This window comes from Drosophila virilis, chromosome 5 (assembly GCF_030788295.1).
Source record: "Drosophila virilis strain 15010-1051.87 chromosome 5, Dvir_AGI_RSII-ME, whole genome shotgun sequence".
In the NCBI taxonomy this organism is placed as follows: domain Eukaryota; kingdom Metazoa; phylum Arthropoda; class Insecta; order Diptera; family Drosophilidae; genus Drosophila; species Drosophila virilis.
This window is the reverse complement of record NC_091547.1, coordinates 18,362,927-18,389,804: the sequence shown is the minus strand read 5'-3', so window position 1 is coordinate 18,389,804 and position 26,878 is coordinate 18,362,927. Positions and strand designations below refer to the sequence as shown.

The window sequence follows — 26,878 nt, the reverse complement described above, 5'->3', positions numbered from 1 at the left end:
ATGTGTTGTTTGTTGCAGTTGCCGCTCACTTTTATTATAGTATTCATTACATTCCAACAACTAACCATTTCCACATTTCTTTCTCTTTGCAGGTAAATTACTATTTTCACACCATCCACACGCTCTAGAAAACTCAGGCGCTTGTAAGTAATTTAATCAGCATTTAAGAGATGCCTCAAACTTTCAATTACCTTGAAATTCTCACACCCCATACAAAATGTTGACAACGTTCGCACTATAAATATTTTCAAATCGGAATTTCACATAAAAATTCCGAGAAAACAAATCATCTCAGACTGCCCACAAGTTCTTCAGGGTTTATTTATGCTGATCATCATTAACGAACACAAAACGAACCGAAGCGAACCCTTGAAGAAAATCAAGCTCAGCGAACAAGAAAATTAATTTATGTATGTGCATATGCAGCAGCCGAAAGGGTTGCCAAATAGTTATCCGAAATTGTAGGGCGGGGGGAAAACTAAACACAGCTCGACTCGGGCTCAACTCCACTGAAGGAGTCTGGAGTCTGGACAATACATGAATTCATTAATTTGCTGAGCTCTGCATGTGACAAAGGACGCTCGGACAGGAGGCCACTGGCCACTGGCAGCAACAACAATGCATTATAATGTGCTTATAAATATATTGTTGTGCGAGTGCTTAGGATGCTTAGCATCTTTCTGTTGGGTTTCAGTTAAGGAACTCAAGGGTTGCGCTGTCTTTCCCAGGGCCAAGCAGCATTAGAAACCGAAAAATTTCATGAAAAACTTGTTTAGAATTTCATCTTTATGGATTCACGAAATTTGTGTGTGTTTTCCGTTTGATTTTGCGTTGATAACAAGTTCAGCTTTTTATTATTATTATTTTATTCTCTGCTTAGGGTTGGGTTTTGAAGGTCAAGCGAAAGTCGTTCACACGTTTCACAATTAGCAGCTGGCGTTGAGATTTGGTCAAATCGGTCAGCAAGTCGGACTATTAGAAGTAGCTACTCAGTAAAAGTCCAATAATTATCTATACTTTACTCTATCCACACACACACAAACACAAACACAGCACCCATCGCACTCTTGTGTTTGCATAAATTGAGCCCATGCAACCCCAAACCGTTTGTATAGATCTTGTGCGTGTGTTTGTTCCTTTTTTTTATGTGCCCTAAACCTTATTTGATGTCAAAGGGCAACCCATTCCCGAATGGGACACGCGCCCAAACGGTCACAAATCTGCCCTCCACTTTGTCCTTCTTGTTGTTTTTGCTGTTGATTTCTATCTTTTGGTAGTTGTTTATGCAGTGCTTCGGATGTGGAACTGCTACTGGCACTGGACCTACATATATTTTATAGTTGGAGTCGGATTTGTTGTGCTATGTGGATCTTTGCGCATTTTATTGAGATGAATTACATGAAATATACGTATAAATGAGGGTCGACGTTTGCAGTCACAGCCACAGTCACAGTCACAGTCCCAAGCCCAAGCTTCGCCTCATATGTATTAATGATTTTGGATTTAACTTGATGTACTGACCATGTTCATCAATGTGGATTAGAGAATGGTAGTGGCAAAATCAATAGGAAAACGAAGGCGAACTGTCCGACATTCCAAGTGGACAGACAAACAGTTTGCAGGATATTGCTGCGCCTAGGAATAGCGCAAAATTTTAATGTCCTTTTTGCTGCGTTCATAAATTTTTATTATGTAATTGAGTTTGTTCGGGGCCTTTTATTATTATGGTATGGTATCGGTCCTGTTCGAGGGTGTCTTTCTCCAAATGTCTCCAAATAAAACAATAAAAGCAAATGGTGAAATGCTGAAACACCAAAAGGGGGCATATTAATAAATAAAATGGGGTGCACAGCAAAGCAGGGTTAGGTTTCTCTCTGTTGTGGGGTTAGCACAATATCTTTATGATATGCATGTTGTACAAATTCTGGGAGCATTTGGTGAAGCGATCAATAAATGTAAGCATAGCTTGAAATGTGCAGCGGCGAATGGCTGAATAAAAATAAAAGTTTGGATAAGATTGAAGATGAGCTGTGTCTAATTTGAGAGTGTGCCAAATGGAGAGTTGCAATTACTTTTGTAATTGATTGAAATATACCAAGCTCAAAAACATTAAATCATCTATCAAATCTTCTAAAATAAATCAATTATTAGTTTAAAAACTTGCTGTACAAAACAGAAATTATAGCACGAGTGAAGTTTAAATCAAGCCTTAAGGAGCTGCTATTTTCTTTAAATACCTATCCTATGCCCTACTATAAAAGTGATTTTATAGAAAATCGTTTGATTGAAACTAAAGTGCTCGCCTCTTAGACCTTAATTAAGCCAGATTCCAAGTTTCTCTCACTGAAAGCCGACCTTATAGTTAACTATTATCATCCATTCCTACTCTCTCCTCAATGATTCATTCATAAAATCTGGATCCATATCCTTTCACAAGCTCTTCACTTTATTATTCTCACCCCAATAAATCGAATGTGAGAATGCTCTCCACAGTATCGATACCATATTCATAACGCCTCATTGCGATACATACACTCAACGGCATCTGCAGTCATTCACAAACTCATTATTAATTGATTAAGCCGCGCGCAATAGGCCGCCAGAAAATAATATTGTGACAGTGAACACGCGCCAATGAAACGCCTCAAAGAGCAGCAGCAGAGTCTCCGTCCCAGATAAAGGCGCAATAAATTTACATAAATTACCCGCATGAATGCAAAGAATGCCTCGAGATGGGCCACGCAGCAAATGAACAACAACAATAAAAAGTGTCCCAAATGCGCAGAAATTCAATGAGCAAACCGAGTGAAAGGCAAACCTGAAATATGCGGCACGTTCCACACGTAACACGAGTTCTGGGTTTTCGTTTCAACGGATCGGCCAAATCGGCTGTGCCGGCGGCGGGTAACATGTCCCGTAAGCAGACGCCGCACGCAATTAGCATGCTAAGAAGACAAAAAATATGAAGAAGCAGCAGCAGCGGCCACAAAAAAAATGATATATAATAAGACATCGAGCCGGGCGCACGCTCATAAATCTCCGGCGCACTTCGCCGCACTCTGCACTCGATCTGGTACCGGTTTATCTTTTTTCTTTCGGTGTCCCATATCGGGAACCCTTCTCAGCTTTTGTTGTAGTCGCGCACAATGGGCGCCCAATCCGGTGAAAGGTTAAGGTGTCATTTCGTTTTTTATGCTTCTTTTTTTTTATACTTGGCGTAAACAATCAACAAATTTGTTTAACATTCTCACTTAAATTCTTAACTGCTCTCTTTGTGCTTTTTTCAGCTGAGTGTTGCAACCCTTGAGTTGACAGTGGGTGGTATGGGTGGTGCTGCGGAATTTCTTCGCTCCCTTAAAGAGGGTAACACAATATTGTGATAAAATTTGTAACACAGAACCAGTCATGCCCTTAAACATATATATTCTTCATTAGAACCAAAAGCTGAATCAAAAAGGTCCTGTTCGTCTGGTCTAAGTCTATCTACGCTATCGGCACGAAAGATAAATATGTCGGAATTGGCCAGATGATAGCACTATATTATAAAGTAAAGAAACATTTCTGTGTCTTCACAAGGGCATTTAATATTCGGTGAGCTGCTTCTATATTATGGTATTTGGCTGGGTAAATGTTGTCGTTGTTATTGTATTTGCTCGCGCTGCCTGTCAAATTGCTGTCAACAACGCAGCTCAGTTGTTCTTTCAATTGTTGCTGTTGTTGTTGCCGTTGCCAAACAATACAAAACTCTTTCAAAGTTTATTCTTTTTAATTAAAGTAGAATGTGAGACAAGTCGCGGCTTGGCAAACTAGACAATTTACCAACTCCGTTTCCTCTGGATGTGCTCAAGTAATGTAATTGCCGCGAAAGTTTCAGCCGTTTGTGGCCCATTGACACTTTGTAATTAGAAAGCTGTGAGTTAACAGTTAAGATCGATTTTGCCTTTATATTCTAATGGGATTGTGTATCCTGCTAATTGGATCACTTCAACAGCTCTGCAATAGTCTCGTTCTACCCTTATCGCAAAGGCAAGCTCTTCATTTGGGCTCTTCGGCACCCTTTAGTTTTGGCTCAACTCTCAGTGCTCTTTGGCTCAACACATCACTCAAGCTGTGGGCTTAGGCCCTTGTACACACTCCTTTAAATTACTCTTGAGCAACCCCCAGTTGACTGCTACCCTGTCTCTCGCTCTTCTTCTCTCTCACTCGCTCTCACAGGCTTTGCAGTTGTCTTGAATATCATATGATGACTCCAGTTGGAACTACCTTCTCCAATGCAAACTTGCTTGACTTTGATTTGTGCTTAGCTCTTAGCCAATACTCAAACCCCAAGCGTAAGCCCAAGCCCACACGTTCGACCTCAGCTAGTCGAAGGCGCTAAGCTGACGTCATCAACACCCGGTAAAATGTTTTTGGGTGTGTAAATTGCATGAGTCACTCGCACCCCTCCAGAGTGCTCAGAATCCGTCGCTAAACTCCCCACACATTCAACCACTATCCGATTTCAGACCCTTTTCAGGCCACCGCCCACGTAATTGCTTCCTGCCAGAATTCGGACATTGGGCAAGCGACGGCAGGGTTTGAGCCTTGTGCTTGGTGCCCTGCATAATTAAGCAGTCGACTGTATTTTAAAGCACTTAAAATTGGCAAACGGAAGTCCTGCGCCGAGTCACGCCCTGCAGCAAACACCTGTCAAGTTTAGCTGCCAAATGCTGAGCACAAAACAAAACAAAAAAGAAAAAAATAGCAAAGGAAAAACCCTATGTGACTATGGCACAATCAGGCCTAGTCCTTATTAGCAGGGCCCTCTGGCATACACATTGCAATGTTTCATTGCGACAATAAAATCGAACACCCGCTGCTTCCAATGCCAATCAAACTTTGGGTGGCCTGTCAGTGACAGCCACAACGAAAGACACTGGCATAGCGGGACGAGCACGGGGCGAAAGGTGCTGCTAATGCTTGGACAGAATGTCCACCTGGTGGCAGTGCCCCCTGCACCACAGCCCATCAAATAGGCACGGGTCAATCGATATAATTTCGCCATTCCATATATTTATGGGCATATATATAGAGAAATTTGTGCCAAATGCTGTGTGTGTGTTGGGGCGGGGGGACAAATTTGGATTGGGGACACCCAAAGCAGCGACAATAACAGCTGAGCTGCTCATGAGGAATTCATTTCACTTGCACATGACCGACTAAAGCCAAGCAAAGCGACATCAAATGGCGCTGGGATTGCTACACTAAACCTTAATGGTTGTGTACTTGGTTTATGGACAGTGGACAGCACAAAAATAGAAGCTACTTTCAGAAATTTCTAGAAGATGTCTTAATGAATAATGGATAATAATGGACGATACGATTGACTATCAGCTATTTTAAAAGAATAGCCCGACAATTATTTATATCGTTCGTATCGATAAACTGTTGGGCTCATCGATAATTTAGATTGCTGTACTATTTATCTGCAGAAAAATCTTTCAGGATCTAAAGATTTACTTGCATTCCATTTGGTTATGTGGAAAGTAATCTAGGAACAAGAGAACAATACTGAAACTTTCTTACTTTCTATATGTTTTAAGACTTCTAATTTGAAAATATTTACTTGCTTCGTAATTGGCTATTCTGGTTACCTTTGCCTTCTGCATACCAAAATTAATTTATTCTAGTGAAAAGATTTCCAGCTTTCCTAGATAGATTTTGCATATTGTTACTGAAAATATTTAGTTCATAGTAAAAGAAAAATTAAAGACGAAATGTTCTAGAAACCTTTTCATATTATTCATGACAAGGAAAAAAATCAAAGTAAAAGTCATATATTTTTCAACTCTATTTGACCAGCCCCCAAGCATTAATCTATTTATGGCGCCCCTAAATTGTTTTGGCCTGCAATCATTTGTCAAACTATTTGGTCATTCAATAATAAATTGTCGACACTTGAATCATAAATTCAATTAAGTGGAAATAGTTAATGGTGGGCCAGTCCAACAAATTGATTAAATAATAAAATGTCATTTGTGGCGTACGAGAGGTACATAAGGCCAGCAGCTGTTGGTTGAATGAACCCCAAAACGAAAATAGCCCATATTAACTGTCAGTTGTGGGGCCGCATAATCAACGGTCGAGCACGTCAAGTTGAATGAGTAAGTTCTTAGTTTTTAATCAAGTTTGTAGGTCTATCATTAGCATAACTCAGTGGTCGACATCATTAGGCTGAACTTTGCGCCAAAAAGTCGACCCTCAACAGATGTTGCGCAAGCACAGTTCTAATCGAACAAAAGTCCCAACAGCTTCAGCTTCAGATTCAGCATCAGCATCAGCATCAGCTACAGCCTCGGTTTCGGTTTCAGTTTCTTAACTACCCTTCCGGGCAGCCAATGACCAGGCAATAGCTAAAAGCCGTACCGTAGCAACTTCCTCCCTAGGCTCGAGTCTCATTACAAATAAATATCTTGGACTATTTATAATGCCAATGTGTTGCTGAACTGGACTTTGCCTCCCTTTTTCGCCTGCTGTCTGTGCAAATTATGCAGATTAAGGGGTCAGTCTCGTAGTCTCGGGTCCACAGCTGGCGGCCGTTAAGATCTTTGCTCGGCTCTCTCCCTCTCTGTATAGCACCTGGTTGGGCAGTTTGCCCGGCCCGCTGGGCTGCTACTTACCAACAACTTTTTCTTTTTTTTTCTTCTTTATAACTGCTTTTTGTGGTTGCATATAAAAAAAGGAAGGAAATGCGTTGCATAAAATTTACATGAAATTCAAATTTTCATGTTTTGCCTGCATAAATTGTTCGAATAGCTGTTGCCATTAAATTGTAGCCATTTCTTATAGATGTGCAAATATGTAGCATGGGCTTTACACGCGAGAAGTGAATCCATTTCAACCCATGCTCGCTACTAATTTAATTGTGTTTCTGTGCCAATCCACAGCAAAGTTTATGGACCAACATTTAACGCTTGCCAAACGAAATCTGTTCATAATAAGCTCGGCGAAATGGCAATATACAGATGGCGCCCCGGATTTGATTTTTTCTGGGTCATATGTGCTAAACACAAATGCTTAACTTTTGGCCCAATCAGCGCCCCCAATTCTCCAGCGCCGCCTACTCGGGCCAAAACAAAAGTTTTGTATGCAGCGCCCAAAAGTATGCCACATTTTCATATTGCAATGCGCCAGCTGTGGCCCCTGTGTTATTGTCCGTCCGACTGTCTGTCCGTATTTGTTTAGTCGCAGTTTTTCTGTAGTTTTCTTCTTTCTTTTTGGCCACAGCATTTCTATGCCGCTGCCAATGCCAAAATTTGCGCGTTAATTTGTCTGCATTTTTTTGCTCGCACTCGACTTTGTGGCTTATCAGCCAAATGCAAAATGTTGCAGGCGCAAAGTTTTTGTTTCTTTTATATTTGATGTTATTTTTAGCCATTTTAATTGAGTTTTGCTCCACCTTTTTATTAGTTTTTTACTGTGTTTTTTATGAATTTTTATGAGCTTCTAAACAAAGATTTAGTTTGAAATTTATCGTTTTCAGTTTCGGTATTTAGAACTAAGTTTGTTCTGATAGGCTTTGCAAGAGGGCTTCATGGGAAGGTAAAATGCTAGATTGAAGTGATTTTTTTGTATTATTTACATTGCAGACTTAGCTACTGATATAAAGAGCATTTAAAAGAAGAGCCGGGCATTATTTTAAACATATTGGGAACAAAAGTCACTTCCCTTATGCAAGTTACTTTGTCAAAATTAAAGTCGAACTCAAGTTTTTCACACATTTTCGGTTGAGTATTCCAATAGCCTTAAACCAATTTCACTGTGCTTTCCGCCTGGCAGAGAAAGTGAATAGTTTTGGTGCTCACATTGGATAAGCTGCACAAGTTGTTTGTTTTGTTTTTGTCTCGGTTCGGCTTCGAGCCACTTTCACAACAGACTGTCTCTCTTATCGTATCTGTGCAATATGTCAACTCTAGACCCACAACAATGCATGGCACACACATTTTCCATTTGCTGAATGCATTCGCGTTGTCACTGCAGATACAACAACAACAACAACAACAACAACAACAGCAGCAAATTTCTACACAACAAACAAAAAAGAAATAACGCCAATTTCAAATGCGCGCTAGGCATTTTGACATATCTGTTGTTGTTAGAATTTTCTTTTGTTTTCGCGAAAAAATTTGTATAGTTCGGTTTTTCCCGTGGCATGGAGCAAAAATGCGTCAATGCCAGCGACAGACAGTCAAAAAGAAGACAACAATTTGAATTTTTTCGTTTTTGGTGTTTCCTTTGATTGTTGATAAATATGACAATAAAATGGACACATATCGACCAATAACAACAACTACAACAACAGCCACAACAACGGCATATAAACAACTTCGAATAATCGCAATATTTTTGTGCACTCTCGCGGCGCATAACGGATGTCATGAATGCGTGTATAGGTGTGTGTGTGTGTGTATGCGTGTGTCGTGCGAAAATGCTGACAAGAACCGCGGCTACAACAACAACAACAACAACACTACCACTAATAAAAACAAGCCATGCACAGCTTTTGAGCGCCAAGTTTTTAGCATTGTTCGCCGCGTAGATTCTGTAAAAAAACAACAAAAATGCTTTACTTAACTTTTTTTCTGACATGGCGCCATCTGTTGGCGGCGAGCGCAAGAGACAGCGTGTGTGTGTGTTGCCAAAACGCACGTGATAAGCATATGAAATTTTATGGCAACTCTATTTGTAACTTTCACATGTGTGTGTATGTGTATGCATGGAAAGGCTCGAACAACTTTTTGCTTTGAAGCTCGGCTGCCAGCGCCCTTCCGCACTGCGCTTTGTGTGTCCCTCTCCCTCTCTCTCTCCCTCTATCCTTCTCCCGAACTGTCTGCTACTTTTGTGTGTGCACTGACTTGGAAAATACTTTTTGTGATAACATTTTATGGCTTGACAAGCAGCAACTCAAACTACGCGCATCTCTTTTTGGCCAAGAAAAATTATAAAAAGCACAAAAAACGAAAGGAAAATAATACTTTGTGTTGCAAACTGAAGCATTACGGGGCTCTAGGCACATATATGGGATAGTTGCGAATGCCAGGCATCAATTTGCAGTTTGACAGCTGCCTATAAATAGCAGCAGGAATGACAACGCCAACTTACAATCACTTTGACATTGATGGAAGTTGCTAAACTGTTCGAACTTGTAAGCCAACAGGAAGAAAAGGACAAAATAATAATAAAAATGAAGCAAGGCTGTGGTCTGAGCTGTGAACTTTGAGTTAATTTAAACCATTTGAATAGAACCAATTTTATGATTTCGTTGATAGCTTACTAAGTTCGTTTGTTTCTATCTATAATATATTTATTAAAAATTCTAGAACTAATTTTGATCCATTAGCGCTGAATTTGAAGTTTTTTATTAATAAAATCACTTCTGACTTAGCTTCCTCTCTTCCATTCAAACCACATTCTGATATGTATGTTAGTTCTCTTGAAGTGACATTCCACTGAAAAGAATCCTTTCATAAATGAACTCAAAAGCAGTCGTTTTTTGGGCAACTGTTAGATGTTGCCAGCGAACTTCTTAAACTGCATTGTATTTCTTTGCGCTAGCAAATCAATACACTGCAACAAAATGCCATTTACTATTAATAAGCTAAAATTTTGAATATAATATGTAACTAATCAAGTGAAAAATTGTAACGTCGCTTGGTTAAGCGGTTAGAGTCCAAAGGCTTGGCTTTTTCCGACGTCAGCTCCTTTTTGGGGGAGCTCGCAGTGGGATAGTCGCTTCCGGCTGGCAGTTCCGCCGATGGCGGCATCAAGGCCAGCTTGTGCAGCTTAAAGCCATATATACTGAAGGAAAGTGTATATTGTAAGAGTTATGAAGATTTGGGCTATACTGACCGTGGCGTGTACTTCTCGCTCGGCGGCTCTGGCAACAGATGCGGCAGCTGCATGAAAAACATGTGCGGAAAGCTGCAGCCGAACATTGCGCCATCGAGTAGAGCACAACGCGCGTTCGGCTGATAAATGTCTTGGCAGCGCGGACAATAGACCTTGACGTGCGACTCGCCAATGCGATCGGTCAGACCCAATGGCAGCACCACCTGTCCATTACAATAGATACGCGGACAGATGCCAAAGTCGCCGCGCTGATACTTGATGCACATGTCCGCGATGCCCCGCCGGGTTAGTATATAGCGTGCATGTATTAGTCCATACAGCTGCTCGGCCTTTTCGGGGTGCGTTTCGCCGTCCTCAAAGCCATATTCAGTATTGAACTCCGAGTCGAGTATGGCATCGAGTGTATCCTGAAAATTGGATACCATCGTCTCCAGGCCCGTCAAGTTGAACTTGTCCCGGGCATATTCGTAGGGCACGCGACACAGAAATTCGTTCGCCTGTAAGTTGACAAACCAATTGATCCAGGAACCATCGGGCTTGGACATGTGTAAGCTGCTGCAATTATAAATTGCGAAATCAATAAATCAATGGTAAATAAGCGCACTTACTTTTGGGTCTCTACTCGTCGTTTATATTCACAATGTGCTGTTCAGAAAGCTGCGTGTGACTGAATCTCGTCCAGCTGAATGTCGGAATGAAAGTTGCTCACAAATATTATAGACGTGTTTCTCAAGGCTAGCTGCCAAAATTCATAGCCTGCCTTGTTTTCCATGCTTTCATTCAATTCTAACATTAAAATTTTAGAGCTTTAACTGCTTTTAAATAATATTCAAAGGTTGTTAAATTTTAAAAGTTGTTTTTTAAAAAAAAAATATCAAATCGTCAAAATTGTGTAGCATTGGGGGAAGGAAAAACGGGGCCTTGCACACGCGACAACAAAGGAAATAAACACGCATGCTTATGAGGTCATCAACAGTCATGAAATTTCTGTTTACCGAGTGGTAGTTGGAGAACTGACATTTTGCCGCAAAGCGAAACGAAACGAGGCGAGCGTGAAATGCGCGAATGCGAAGGACGCGACATTCGAGGGAGCCAAAAAAAAAAAAAAAAACCAAATAGAGGGTCTCAGCTAGCCATGTGTATATTATGTGTGTGTTTCTGTGTGCGTGTGTGTGTGTGCGTGTGCAGTTGTGTTTGTCATTGCCACTTAGCCTTATTAGTATGTGCAACGGGCAACAGTCGTTCCAAACGATGGTGTACTGCGCCACCAGCTCCCGCTCGCATCCGTTGTAAAGTGGTGATGAAGCTTACCAAAAAATAAAAAATAAATAACAATAAAAAAAGGAGAAAATCAGAAAAGTACGCAAAAGTACGTGCATGCAATGTGCTCGCCGCTCAAAAGTATGCTACGTTTTTGTTCCTTGACTCTTTTCTGTCCTGTGCACTGCGCGTAAAGTAAGCAACGCCAAAAAAGTATGCAATATTAAAAATATACTCGCTGTACTGTACACATATATTGTTATGGCCACACACACTCGCAGCACACATCAGACAGCTGCGCAATAACTGTACATTAAAAGTCATTGCATTCATGATATTATTTTTTATGTATTTCTGCCGGCTTTGCCTCGTATTGTCTGTGTGTGTGTGTGTCGCACATGTGTGTGTGTGATACTCTTTCTATATTTTAAAGTGTTGCCTTTATTTTGGCTAGAATTTTTGTTTCCATGCGAGTGTGTCCTTTTGTCTGCATAAGAGTGCAAATTCTAAACGCGCTTGCTTCTCATACCCTGTTGCCAAGAATGACTTAAAATGGACATCTTAAAAATGTATTAGCACAGCTTTAGTTAATTTGGGAAATTTGTTTGGCATTGGAATTAGTATATCTCTTACTCTTTTTCTCCACTCCTGACAGGGTATCAGATAGTCGTTCACATCTTAACACAGTTTCTTTTGGTATATTTTGTACTCTTTTGTCGCTCATCATTTGCCGCTGTTTGTTGCAGTGTTGCCCTTTGGGCTTTCACATGAGTGCTTTGGCCCTGCCACGAGCCCCCGCCTGACCGATCCATCCCCCCTTTTGCGCAACCAACTAAAATGTGCATTGTGGAACTTTCAGTTAAACAAAAAATAAAAATAAAAATGTAAAAATTGGCGCTAATGCTTTTATTATGAGTTTGCTGGGCACAAGAAAAAATTCAAAAATGAGATGGTGGTTTTTATTTGTTAGTTTTGAGAGAGAGTTTACGAATATTTAAATGAATACTGCAAAAATAAATACAGGAAAAAATTTTAGCAATTGTTGGCTTAAATTTTCAAAAAAGCTTTTGCCCAACAATTGTCATCTCAACGATTAATATCAACATACGAAACCTTGCCTTGATTGATTTAATTAAATCTATATATTGCGTATAAATCGTTTTTGTTGTTATTGTTGTGTTACTTTGTGTTAAAAAAAGGAGAGAATTCCTTGAATTGTTCGGTTTTGGTCATTTAATTAAATACACAAAGGTTATTCTTAATAAAGGTAATCAAAAGATGCGTAGTATTTACCAGAGTTCAATTACAATTAATTACCTTATCGTGATTGTAAAATAGCCCAAGCTGCATTAAGATATTATTCATTTGTTGTTGATTATTATATAATTGTAAAATTACCTTTGCTGCATTAAGATATTATTCATTTGATATTAACTTTGAACTTTTCCTTTTGACTTGCAGGTAAGCGCCCGAGATGTGTAATTTAATATTATTGCTGATGATCTTAATGGGACAACAACAACTAATTACAGGCATTTATTTAAAATTAACTTTCTATGCAATTTGGCACACCTTAAAATTTATGCCAAGCCCATAATCGATTGGTTATCCGATAGTTGCTAGACGAGCTTAATTAACTATATACCCTGCAATACCCTGCACATTAGACCACAGTAGCTTAAATCTATTTAACAGTATATGGCAATAATAATCAATGCTATATCCAATTTGGGAAGATTTAAGTGCGATAGAAGAGCGTTATCGCTGCTGGTTCGCAAGGCCTATTGTATGATTAATATGTAGTTAATTTCTGATCAATATGCAATTGTTTGCCCAAATGGCAATAGGTAAACTCCACGGATTCGGATTTCCTTTTTAGCCAGGATATTAGAAATGGCCATTCAGCAAAAATATAGATGCGATTACATAATTCTGCCATGTGTGGGGAGCTGTCAAACAAATTGAATTATTATTTATTTTCAATTTGTTGGGCAAAAGCAATGCAGCAAATTAAATGCAATTCAATTTGGTCAAAATAAATTGTGTATCTGTGTGCGATGAGGACCGTCTGTGTGCCTGTGTGTGTCTGCCGAGAGAAAGCAATGAAAAATTGTAACAAAAACAGCAACACGGGCGACTGAAATATATATAAACACATAACACATGTTTGCCAATATAACAGTTACAACAACAACAAAAACGATAAGACAAACAGAAAGAGAAACAGAAACAGACAATAAAAGCGAAGCTGATATAAGTTAACCACAAAAGATCTGCAAAACGGGCCGCAGGACGAGCTGGGGTAGGACCTTCAGGTTAAGTCGCTGCAAATGCTGGACAATTTTCCACTGGCTGCCGCTCTGGCAGTTGCTTCATTTTGCGGCAACACGGCAAAGATGTTATCCTGTATCCTTTAGCAAAAATTCAATATTTTTCAAACAAATAGCAGCCATACGCACTGCAAAGGATAACATATTAAATTTGCCAACAGCAACGGCTGGCAAAAGGACAATGCCATAAAGACAAGAAATCAATTCTTTTTTGTTGCCTTTCCTTCTGCAGAGAAAACAATTTTCTAACAATAAAAAATGGCCCAAGCGTTGACTTGTCGGATGGCTTTGGGCGGGGGCTGTGCCAGTGGGTGTGGCACGGGTGGCTTAAGAGCCAAGTCACACACACACACATGGACAAGCCTTTAAAATCGAAAGCAAGGCGGGGAGGTGGGTGGAGTGGGGAACAAAACCAAGCGAAACAAATCATAAAAAACTGCTTCGATGCCTGCCAAAAAGGGGTGTGGCAGCGGGATTTAAGGTTTTTGCTGTGGCAAGCCATAAAAAAATAAGGCAAAGTGGCGTGTAAGAAAGCCAATAAAAAATGCTCGAGAAATGTGAGACAAGTGAACAGCAGGAAACCATAGGCAGCTCAGCCAGAGGGGGCGGGAGTCAGAGGTGGTGGTGCTGGTGGTGCTAGACTGCCCTTAGCTATTGGGATTAGTCAGTGGGTAGAACACTTTGTGCGATGTGTGAGCACCAAGTATAAAGCAAATGACTTTAATTGAGTAGAAAGATTGAGAGCAAATTCCGGATGTGAAACTATTCAAGTTCTAAGGATTTTAGTTTTTTGTCCTTCAGTTCTATTTGAGAACTTGGCAACTGTAAAACTTGACACGCCTTTATATATTTCTGGGCTTGATTTATAAAATCCGCAGATATAGATTAAAAGTCAAGTTTTTATATATAAAAGTTGACTTAATTTTAACCAATCGATTTTAAAAAGTACTGCCTTACATAAGTGTAATATTATATATAAGTATGGGATTGATTTATTAAATCATGAAATACAGATTGAGTTTGGGAAATAGGCATATATCATTTTTACAAATAAATGTTGTCTATGCTTAAACAAAATATATAATATGTATAATCGGAAATAATCCGATTGGAATTTCGGGAGTTTTATTCCGATTATGTTACTATCCAAAAGAAAAAGAATAGAAGTCTACAAATTTTCGAAAAGTTATTGTAATACATATAATCCTCTTTTTCAGAAGAAATTTTCAATAATTGTTTTCGAATTTTTCAAACAATATACAAATATTGATAACAGAATTGACCGCTTTTTAAATCAGATCCCAGTCTTTAAAGACTAAGGACTAAAGACTCTCAAAGTTCAACCATTAGGTAATTTGCCTGTCTGAGAAATGCGTTTGCCTCAAGTCGTTACGAGGCATTCATCAATCCTTTTGCCAGCTGCTGCCACCATGTGTTGTGCTCGGCTGACTACTGTGTGCTGCTGTGTGTGCCGAGTGTCCTGAGTGTCCTGCTCAGCAGCTGCTAACTAATAACGAGCCTCATTTCGTGCAAATCGATAAAGTTGTTACTTTTGTATTATGCACGTAGTTCCGGCGACCCGCCCAATAAAGTTTTGTGTTGTTAGCAAAAAGTTTTGCGCCTCGTCCTGCGACCGGCTGCTAAGCAGCAGTATATGCCAGTTATATATATGAGATTGAGGCTGTGGGTCCAGGTGGGTGGGTTGGCATGTGTTGGACATGCTGCATCTCATATTATCGCATGTTGCATCGTTCAGCGTGTTGACAATTGAATTATTTATGTGCCTTGTTTTGTTGGATGATCTTGTCTGGGGGCTAGCTGCTGGGTCTCTCTCTCTCTCTCTCTCTCTCTCTCTCTCTCTGTCTGTCAGTCTGTCTGTTTGGGTGAGTTTGTCTTTTTGTTTGGGCATTGATTGAATCCTTTCGATGTCCTGGCTCGCCAGCTTCTGTCTGTCGTCTCCTGGCTCCGGCTCTAGCTCTATTGTCATATGCGCTTTGTGCACTTTATTGGCGATTACATTCACTCAATAGCTGATGGCTGGGCGCTTGGCCAAACCTCAATCAACTCGTTTCGTCAGCAACACTCGCATGTAGGATGCTCGTCACCCTATCCCCACGCATTCTTCTCAATGCTCCTACACAGAACTCGTGAGTGTGGACTTTGGACAGCGGCTGCCTTGTTTGATTGTCATCGTTTGTGGAAATTTGATAAGCGCTTTTTGTTCGTTTCTCTCTGGTCATGAGTCTCTGAGTTTGTCTCCTGTTTCTGTTCCTGTTTGCTTAGCATCCCCAACTACCCCATTTGCCACACCTCCCACCTCTCCGCTCTCTATCTTAGTCAATCTATGAGCTTGTTTGCCAGCGAAACTTTGCTGGTTCGTGCCAGGACTCAGTGTCTTGGATCTTTTTAATAATGCGGGTTATGTGATGGATTTATTAAATGCGTGTCTCTCATGTTTCTCGTGTCTTCTCCCTGTCTGTTCATGTGTGTGTGTGTGTGTGTGTGCAGTCAACAACAACAACTTGTCATAAACTTTGTCCTTGCGCTTTGCGCAGTTCCCTTTTCAATTAGTTTCCCATGTGCACATATCAGGAAAAATATAAAAGGAAAACGCTTCAGAATGTGCCTCAACTTAGGCAATCGCTCTTTGTTATATTTAATTCCACTTTTTTGTTCAGCTATTGAACTTTAAGTGTTTTTGAATTAAACCAGAGAAACTTAAAAAGCGAGAATTCTCAAGATTATGGTATTAAAATTTGTTGACATGTCGGAATCACCAGAGTTAGAGGCTCGCAATTCACATAGATTCAATTTCCATTCATATTTAAATATTGTGTTCTTATAACATCAAAATAAGTGCAATAAAATGAACACAAAAAATTACTCTGCGTTTCGTGTGTATCTAAATAGGTACAACAGCTTGCATGCCCATAAGTACGCAATAATAATTGCAAACGATGGGACAAACACATTTGGCCACGCCTCGGGAAGAGTTAAGTGCCCCCGACAACAAGATAATAAAAATGTTGATGGCCCCGCAAGCGCTGCCCAAACTAAACACGACACAAATTTAATGTTGCCTACTTTTGGCGGCCTATGGCGGGGCAGGCCTGACAATTCGGTCAACCCAATTACTTGACCGCAGTTGGCTGCAAACGCCTGGGTAAAACACGACCAACCCGCACTTTTATTTCTTATTTTATGGCCATGCAAATGTCGCACAAGAGTCGAGCCAGAGCAGGCGAGTGTTACACACACATGTCCACTCACACACACACACACATCCATATATACACTCGTAATAGGGCGCCAAAAAGTCGGCAACATATGCCAAGGGCATATGAAACGAAATCAATTTGCCTTCTGAGCCCGCCACAAAAATGTTGACGACCTTGGCGAGCTATAAAGGATGACTGTATGTGTGTGTGTGTGAGAGTGTGCTTTGCGGCATGCGACTAAATTATTATGGAACCCGTTAATTTGTGGGGGCTGAGCGCTGTGAGTCCGGCAGAGAAATCGCAGAATAATCGCATTACAGGCAAATTGCAAAAAAAAAAACACAAGAAACGAGAGAAGCTCAAAGAAAGCAAAGCAAAAATCGATTAGCGACGCGTATTTTCGGTTCTGCCTACACTTGAGGGCATACTTTTAGCTACACTTAAGTCACTTTACTGGTGGCCCCCTTTTCATATCACATTATGATGATGATTATTTTTATCGTCGCGTCACGCGATGTTGTCGCCGCATTGCCGCACTGCAAAATGTTTTACCATGGAGGTGGCTGCCATTTTACCAGCGGCAACGGAAACGGATACGCCACCAAATGTGCGCAAGAGTGTTGGTGTGTGTGTGTGTGGCTAGGCAAACATTTAGCACGCGCGCTCATGTGTGTGTGTGTGCCTGTCGCCTTGCAAATGACTGCAGTTAAAAAGTCATCAATGTCTGCCAAAAAACCGAAACTCGCCATTAAATTTGTGCCGCCATTTATTTGACTATGTGTGTGTATATGTGTGTGCGTGTATGAGCTTCGATATCGCGCTGCCAAAAGCCCCTCGAGTTGCTTGAAACTCAATTCAATAGCGGCTCCTTTTTTGACATTTGCCCAATTATATGACGCATCGTCCTCATACTCAGTGTCCATATCAAAAGTTGCGAAATGGCAGTCGTCAAAGTTTAAATTTATCAGAAGAAACAGCTCGGCAAAAAAATGAAACACTCAACAAATGCCACAGCTCGCTTTTAGGCTTAAAAATGCTTTTAAAATAAACACTCGAAAATAGCTAATGAAAATAAAAATGTGTAGCTGCGAATTTTGTTTGGCAAAATGGTCATTGATATTCATTTCCAATTGAAAAATGTTAACAAAAAAGTCTACATAAGGTGCATATAATATATATATAGGGAGTACATATGGCGTTAGGTTGCTGCAGGCCCAAACGCTTGAAGCCGGACTATGGGCCCTGCATAGAGTCAACAGCAAACCAATTGACCAGCGCTGCACAATGTGGCAATTCAACAAATATTTGAACAGAAATTAAACGCCCAAATTTTTGTTGGCAATCATCGCCTTTTGTAATTTCCAGTTAAATGAACTAGTCTTTAATGTATGACTTAGTTACATACACGCTGTTTTTAAAATTTGCAAAAAAAAAAACAACAATTGAATACAAAACGTATTTCTAAATTCATTCATTTATTTAATATATTCGTATCAATATTAAAACAACTGCTTACATGTGATTTAGTTATAATTCTTAACTAGTTCTTGTACAGCTTTAACAGTCAAACAACCTTAGATTAAATAATTATGTACGATTTCGCATTACTGTTACCACTGTGCATGATATGTAATTTGCAAAGCGGCAAAAAATGGCGTAGCATGTGGTCAAATCGTATCGCAGAGGCCTATGGACTGAGGCTTCAGTTTCTTCTCCTGCTGCTGTTTCAGTATGTGTTGGCCATAGAAAAAAAATCAATGTGCCTCGTACAAACAACCGCACACGTGGCCATTGCAGCGCGTTGCCGCAGCCCTGTGGGGATGCCTGAGCCCTAGACAGAGCCGCAGCCTGAGCCGGAGCCGGAGCCGGAGCCGACACAGGCGCCATGGCGTGCCTTATGTGGCCATATGGGCGCCTCTTGGTCGTCGCATGAGTTTGTATACAAATAAACACGGCAATGCACACAAGGACGCGTTTCACAGCAGCAGCTCGTCCTGTTCGTCCTGGCCACACACACGCATGCACGGGCCGAGACCAACGTCATCGCTTTTGCCTGCAGTCGGTTTACGTTTAATGCCCATATATTGTTGCCTACTTTTAGGCAAAATACCCGGGCACTGCCCGCTGGCCGATGGCCAATGGCCAGTGGAGGTGGCCGTTCGAGTTGGCCAGTGGCCGGTGTCCCAGCTTGGCCATTTTTAAAGCCCATTTAAATGTGAGCAAACTTTTGCACGTGTGCATCGGGTTGAATAAAAGGCCTCCTGCCAGGCGGTGGCCCCTGGCCTGCTCCCCTGCTCCTATGCCACGTTAGTTAAACGTATGCCGGAGTGAATGAATCTATATATATATATATATTTATATATATGTGAGTATATACATATATATATATATATGGAGTGTGAGTGTATATACAGAGGTACTTTATACGGTTTGTGTATTGAAAATTGGATTTTCAATTGGTTTGCAAAACGGAAATTAATTCGGGGGCACTGGTCGGTAGATGGAGACGGTAGCTTCAGCTTCAGCTCGAAAGAGTACCAAACTCTGGCGAATACCTGGAGCTCGGTAATGGGAGACCGGGCAATTGGGAACAGGAGCGAAAATGAAGCAATGACGTTTCGCTGGTTGCTGACGGCGACGCTGATGATGACCAGATCTGTGGCCAGGTATGAGGTGACGCCGTCCCCGTCGATGATGAGAGCAGTGCGCGCGGGCCTCGGACAGGCCAGTGAACAACACACCTTTCAGTTTGTGTGTGTGTGTGTGTGTGTGTGTGTGAAGTGTACCATAAAAATAATGTTGCCAAGCTGATTTTTTGTTCCTCTTCTTTTCGAGCTCATTTCGTTTCGCGTGCGCTGTGCACTTTAATTAAATTAAGTGAATTTCGCGTCCGATAAGCGCAAAATGAACAGATGAATGGGCGGTCAGCTTATGTTGGGGGTGTGGCTGCAGTGGAAATAAGCAGCGAATACCTATAATATCTTTAAGGCAAATCTTGTTGATTTTATGCTTGAAAAGTCGTTTTTTTTTTTTTAATTTGTAGCAAGTCAACTACATTCTTAAAGAAGTTGAGTTTTATAGTATTTTGTATTTGCCATAAAGCTTGCAGCTTGAAATACTTCTTAAATTGATCATCTATATTATATAAGCAGTTCAATGGTGGGCAAAGTTAAAATTATATTGCCAATGCATTTATTTCCATATTGTTTATAGTACGTTCCAAACACTCTTTTGGGACGAATATATCTCATGTAATATTTTTTTTAAATTAAGTTCATGGGAGTTATAGCAAAGGGTTACGACAGCAAAAAGTCGCACATAAGTACATAAAATGCAACAGATCATTCTAAAAGTTAATTTTCGAGGTACCATAAAGCTTAAGACAAGTCGTGAAAGATATTTCTATAAATAAAAAGGTCTTTATTTGCTTCACTGAATTGTTTATTGTGCCATAAATGGATAGCATTAAGGATTAACTTAATGTTATGTCAAAAGTTTCCTCTACATTAGTTGAACTCTCGTTAAATAACACAGAGAAACTATTTGAACACCTGATCAGAGCTAAAAGCCAACTTACACTGCAGTTGCAAACATTTTCAATTAGCACAAAGTCTCTGCTGATTAGCTTTTTCTGTCTCTGTCTCTTTTTCGCTCTGGTCGCCAGTGATAACTAATCCAAAATCCCCCCGATAATTGTTGCCCGAGCAACGTGAAAATTAAAACAACAATGTTACATTGTGTGTCGCAGCACTGGGCCAACATAGAATGCAAATCCTGCAGAGGGCTGAGCGCACGGCGCACAGCGGGTGGGCTGGGTGCTAGGTGAAGCGTGGGGGATCACACACACAGACACAGTACGCACATATACATATACATACATATACATATATTATGCGCGAGAATCTGTTGCAAATCCCAAAAGTATGCAATGCAATGGTAGCCATTGAATGAATATACGCATGATTGAAAAAAAACATTTGCGCACACACCGCGCACACACCACACACACAACAGACACACACACATACACACACACACTGACAAAGACTCAGCGTGCAACACATTCTGCCTGGCTATTTGAGCCTGACTGTTTTTAGGCATCGAGTTCAGTGACTGCAGCGATAGCAGAGGCAAAAAGAGAGAGAGAGAGAGACAACTAGAAAGAAAGAGGGAGAGAGAGATAGCTAGCAGATTGCCTGAACCTAACGCCGGCTGTTGCTTTTCCTGTGGCGCATTCCATTTTTGCATTGTCTAAAGGCGAAACGCTTAACATGCACCGCTGCTCATCGTCCAACACCCCACCCTCTGATCTGCTACAGCCAGGCCGCCCCCTCCACCCGCACATTCATTAGTTCTGTTTCGTGGCAAACACTTTGCCTTTGCCTCGCTTGGCTCGCGTTCTATGCAAAAACAAATATTGAGCATTTGCCTTTAACAAATTGTTTGGATTTTACGAAAATAATTTCATTTTCATTACACACACACCCATACACGCACACACAGACACACCACCCTTTCGACTGATCATATTGAAAATTAAATCAAAAATAGGCGCAATTTTCTATTTGCTGCGCACATTAAATTCAATGCTTTTTTTCTGCTTTGTTTGCTTTCAATGAAAATTTGTTTCAATTTTTATTTTTAGTTGCATTTGTTTGCTTCCAATTATTAACTATAAATATTTTTTTCTATGTCATTGTTGTCAGTTTGTTGTTGGTATTTACAAATGAAAATTGCTTTTTGATTTGCAGCATTTTCTGGTTGTTTTACTGTCTGGCTGTGTGTGTGTGTGACTGTGTGTGTGTATGTCCTGCATGGGCAAGTGGTATAAATTGAGCTGCTTCGTTACGCGTTCAAAATAGTTTTCAGCTGCAAGTGTCACTTGCAATATGTGTCTGTTTGTGTATGGTTGTGTGTGTATTGGCCGGCTAAGTGCCAAAGCTTGTACTTCCGTTAGTTTGCGTTGAAATTGGCAACTGTCTGACTTAAAAATGCAGCTAACAATGTAAAGTTTACAAAATTTACATGATATTGTGCTTCCCAGAAATGGGAGGATGAGGCACTTTTATGTCTATGAAAATATATATGTGTGGAATACATTGACTTGTTATCAAACTGAAAGCAAGATTGCATATATTTGAGAAATGTAAACCACTTTGCTGGATTTTAGAATTTTGAGTTGATCTAAAGCCTTATCTTTGTATTTGAGCTTATATTTCGGAGCTGCTATAAATTTATAGCAATTTAACATAGGCCACGTCACACTTCGACATCTGGAGAGCTGCATAATGCGCCGTCGCGTCTTGGTTATCAATTTCAGTTGAGAAAACAGCATTTGCATTTTATGGGAAACTCATTGTCTAGGTCTAACCCTCTGGCATTTGTAATGCATACCAAGCCAACCGCCAAACAGTTTTAAATTTGCATAAAAATCCATTTTATTAACATTCAAAGGCGATTTCTATCGTCGCCAAATTGAAGAAAAGTAGCTAAACTTAAAAGGGACTCACCAAAAAAAAAATAAAAAAAAAGTGGAATAGAAAGGGATACGCTCAGCAAACTAAGCAAAAAATGCCATGTAAAATGCTCGGGCTAGCAAAGTGCAAGAAAAATTCCTTTGCACTCAACAAAGAAGAAATAAATAACTTTCGAGTCAGATTATCCAACTTGTCACGAAATGCAAAATGACATTTAATACCCAACGTTGTCGACGTCGTCGACGTCGTCGAGCAAACGTTGAGTGCCTCTGGCCGACGTCCCTGCTGGTGCGACCCTCTCCAAGACGCATGTCGGCAATGCGATACGATGCGACGATATACATGACTGGACTTGACTTGCACTTGGCATGAAAACATGAAAAATTCCTTAGCCTCCATTGCGACGGACACAATCCTCACGGACTCGCTACGCATGCAGCGTCTATGGAGGACGATGCCAGACGACGGCGACAGCCAGCAACATTGTTTCGAGCGTAGCGAAGAAGAAAAATGGCTCTGAAATGCCAGGCCAATGCCAGCTATCAGCCAAAAAAAAAAAAAACGAGCAGGAAAAAAAGGAAAAAGTAATCATTGCAATTTAAAGCGGATAATCTGCACAAGGCTTTGGTGACAAAATAAAAAAAAAAATGAGCGAATTGCTCTAAAAAAAAGGGTTCGAGGCTCGGTGGTTGCTATAAAAATGCAGTGCGAATAACAGCGCGCACAATGCAAATATGCTGTCTGTCCCGCTGTCTGTCTGTCCGCCAGTCTGTCCGTCTGACCGTCTCTCTATCTGTATGTCTTTTTGCAGCTCTTCATCTCTGCAACTCACCCGTTGGCTGTGTGCGTGAGTGGACACCATTTGCCATTTTCACACTCGCTGCCTTTTCTTTTTTATATTTTTTGTCTCGGCCGCGTGTCGCGTCCATCGTGGGAGCCAGTCATGCAGATTACAATCGAAATGACATGAAAATGTTTAGTGTGGCAGCACTGGCAAAAAAAAAAAGAGTATAAGAAAAGAAAAGTGTAAGAACTAGCTGAACGGGAGCGAGCAGTGCAATCAGCAAAGCTAAATGTGTTTCACATTCAACCAACAAGAAATTGGCCAGCGGGCGCACCCGAGGCACAAGACGAGCGCCACTTGCCATTTGAGATAATGTCTGCCACGGCGCCATTTGATGCAAGAACGTGCAAAAGTGCCGCATCCTCTGCATGTTGTCACTAGTGGGGCCTGTGCAGCCTGAGCAAGAATAATATCTTATTTGATTGCGATGCCAAATGCAATTTAAATATTTTCCGAATGACATTGAAAATGTATGCGCAGAACAAGCCAGGCCCAAAGTTGCAGCCAGTGTTGCCACAAAGTTGGCAGCTTTTCATTATGTGTAGAAGAGTCTTGCAAAGTAAACTATAAAATGCCCTTGCCACGTTGCTAAGCTTAAATTCCCATTATCTTTAAATTTAGCTGTAATAATTCAATTAAATATATTATCTAGCCTGGGACTCGAATTCGATGATAGTTCTTCGGCTTTCATAATAAATTCATTATTTGCATAATTTTCAATAATAATTATAATTATAATTATAATTATGAAATTACTATAAATATATAAATAGCAACAAAATTATATATGCGTCCCACTGTCAATAAAATCTGCACTCAGTCGCTATAGAGTTATATAGCATGCGATATTTAGCTCACCAAGCACCGCATCGATTAGCTATCACATTTAACATTCAAACAAAGCCCCAGTTTATCCAGTCAACTGACCCATTTGATCGGCAATAACTGAATCAGGCGATTCGCACATGTCGTAAATGGTCTTCGCTTCATGGCAACGGTTGCCGCCTGCCAATCAACTGCAATTAACCTAGATGCAAAACATGCTTACGCTCGCGAGGGCAACAAGTAACTGTGGCACTGGCAACTGGCAAGTGGCATACTAAAAAATCACATTTGTATTTAATTATTTGAAATTAGTACAAGAGCCGCCTGCAGGGTGACAAGAGACAAGCGCCGCGCAGGGTTGGAAGCGGGCGCGTGTCGTAGGAAAGCGATAGACAATTTGCTAAAGCATTTAAAATCAAGCAGAATAGTTAGCAATAAACACAGCTACTCGTTTCACAGCACACAAATACAGCTACAGCTACAGATACAGATACAGATGCAGACACAGATGCAGATACAGATAAAAGCCATGAAAACTGCTGCTGTTGGTGCTGCTGTTGCTAGTTGTTGTTTTTGCTGCAGTAGTTGTTGTTGTTGTTGTTGAATAAACTCAATCCAAGCATTAAATTACCGCCAATGGCGCCAATAAGCACAAACAAATAATCCAAAAGTGCCGGCGGGGGCAGTCAACGGGTTTGGCGTCTGCTTTTCAATGCCCTCGTGTTGCCTGCTTTCAGGCGCCTCGCGATTCGCAGCTCAGAGAAATTTATGTGCAAAGAAAATTGTTTGCTTGCTGTCAATAAATATTTTGTATTTTGATCAAAATTGCAAATCAACAGCAACAACAACCAGTTCAATGCAAATTATTGTTTGCCCAGCAAATTTTGCTGGCAAATGTTTCTCATTTGTGTGTGACAAATAATTGAGCTAATTAATTGGCAACAAATTTTTCTGTAATTTCGTAATGCATGCGAAATAATTGACTGAGCGAAATACGATGGGCTATCAAAATGCATTTTATTTACTGCACGCAAATTGGATTATATATATTTACAATTGGAATAAAGCAATTCACAATCGTATACCATAAAAATGCCCGGATTAGGCTTCGTTTGCATTATAAAATATATTTATTTATTTTTTAATAGACTAGTTGAGCGTCAAAATGTAACGTGGTACGCTTATGACATCATATAATTTCATTATATTTATTTTATATTTATTCATTATATTTGTTTTAGATTTTTAAGTTAATCAGATAGGATGGTGTACGACATAATATGTTTATTACTATCGTTCACGCCAGGCGATAGGCAAAACGGCTGCACTTTAGCCTAATTAAAGTGTTTCCCTATCTGCCGGGCGAAGAGAAAAGTATTGGCAGTCTTGCGTAGACTTCAAACAATCCTATTCCCATCTTATTTCTAGGCTATTCCAGGATATTACCTAGTTGAGCAGCTTGTACGCTTACGTTTTTGTTTTGATATTTTTGTTACATTTGCACAACATTTGTCATGCTGAATTGGCATTGAAAAATATGCAAGCAAATATTTGTGCAAATATTTTGTGCAATTCGTGTTGTTTGGCAAATAACATCAACAGTGAATAAAATTTTATAAATGTCGGCGGGCAGTGAACATTTTTTGAACAACAATTATTTGTAAGTTAGCGGCGGGCGCATGAGATTTTTCTCTTATTTTGTTCACGCCATAAATCTTGCAGAGCTTTCATTGCGTCATAAATTGTGAATGCCAGGACGAAAAGCGACAACAATAAAAACGAAAACAACAACAATAACAATATGAAAATGAAAATTGCCAACTACGTGCTCCTGTTCGTGCCGAGGGCTGCCCAAGTAAACAATCAATTTATGCATACATATAAATATTTTCCAGGCCTTACAGTTCCTTTTATTATTATTTTTTCAATGTTTAAGCTGGCGCGGACAAAGGACATGCGGCCACTGTCCTGTCCGCTGTTCGCCCGGGCATATGTAAATATTTGTTAACTTCATTTGCTCTGAATTAAATATAATTTACATGCATATTTGTTTGACAGTCTGCGCACCCAATTCGCCACACACGGGAATTAAATCTTTTTTGTGCATGCCATGTTGCATGCGCCCTACCTGGCCCTGGAGCATTAGCCTGGACTCATTATAATTATTGTTGACATTTAGCCCGGCACTCAAAAAAAGAAGAAAAAAAAAACAAAGGAGCTGCATGATTCGGCGGCTTAATTCGCGGCCATAATTACACCAGCTAATGATGTGAAATTACTTTTTATCGATTTAATATGCATGTTTGAGTTTCTTCTTTAGCCGCATGCCTCAACAGATGTGTGTGGCATGTGCGGCCGGAATGCATATTTACAGTTACGTGCAGTTAATTGTTTTCCCTTTTTGGAATTCATAACAATGGCGCGCAAATTCTATATTCGAAATTATGACTTGACAGCACGGCAGCACAGCGTCATTCGAGTGCATTGAGTGTATTGAATCAATGAGTCATATCGTGTGCAATCAGATTTTATTTATAGCTAATATAGTGTACATTTTCTAATGATCCACAATGATATCCGGATCAAAATAGACAAATATAAATATATAAGCAACAAGAAATTATTTATTCCCACAATATAGTTCGAATTTGTTTCCTTTGCAAAGCAAAGCAAACTCAACTTAAGAAAACATTGCATTATAATTTATTAAATCACAATAAAATACTTTGACATTAAGGTTAACTTCGGCAATTTGTGTTGGCATTAAACAACACTGACCCACATAAATTATACAGTTGCCAACACAGACGCGGGCACACACGTGTACCGTCCACACACATTAACATAAATTTTCGCCGTAATTTATGGAGCGTCGGTGTGTCAACAATAAGATTTCCACTGGCGTGTCCAGTAACAATCGCAGTCACAGTTACTGTTCAGTAAATTACGAGCAAATTGATACGAAAACGAATCTTAATGGAAAACAAATAAAAACACCAAAACTGTTGTCCAAATTGTTGTTGTTGTCTTTGTAAA

The 26,878-nt window shown here is 40.2% G+C and overlaps 2 protein-coding genes across 36 annotated transcripts in view; one reads left to right on the top strand and one right to left on the bottom strand.

The window, feature by feature from the left end:
- mbl (muscleblind) overlaps positions 1-26,878 on the top strand; it is a 212,549-nt gene that overhangs the window by 151,530 nt on the left and 34,141 nt on the right. For 2 of the 33 annotated variants that reach the window (XM_070210437.1, XM_070210440.1), the window contains one exon: positions 93-143. The exons of 30 other annotated variants lie outside the window; for them this stretch is intronic. In XM_070210437.1, coding sequence (XP_070066538.1) covers positions 93-128 — 36 coding nt within the window. In that variant the 3' untranslated portion in view covers positions 129-143. Of the gene's footprint in view, positions 1-92; positions 144-12,609; positions 12,646-26,878 lie in introns of those variants that run through there. One more of the 33 variants, XM_070210441.1, reaches the window with a different exon arrangement.
- Positions 9,536-10,644, bottom strand: LOC6625825 (suppressor-of-stellate-like protein). 3 transcript variants are annotated; one of them, XM_002049477.4, is made up of 3 exons: positions 10,497-10,642; positions 9,889-10,440; positions 9,536-9,837 (listed from the first exon to the last, which is right to left on the bottom strand). In XM_002049477.4, the coding sequence occupies exons 2-3, from the start codon at positions 10,431-10,433 to the stop codon at positions 9,663-9,665; spliced, it is 720 nt and encodes a 239-aa protein (XP_002049513.2). In that variant the 5' UTR covers positions 10,434-10,440; positions 10,497-10,642; the 3' UTR covers positions 9,536-9,662. The 3 variants fall into 3 exon arrangements, with proteins under 3 accessions (XP_002049513.2, XP_070066543.1, XP_015029435.1); XM_070210442.1 differs by having other exon boundaries at positions 9,889-10,443; positions 10,511-10,606; XM_015173949.3 differs by having other exon boundaries at positions 9,537-9,837; positions 9,889-10,443; positions 10,497-10,644.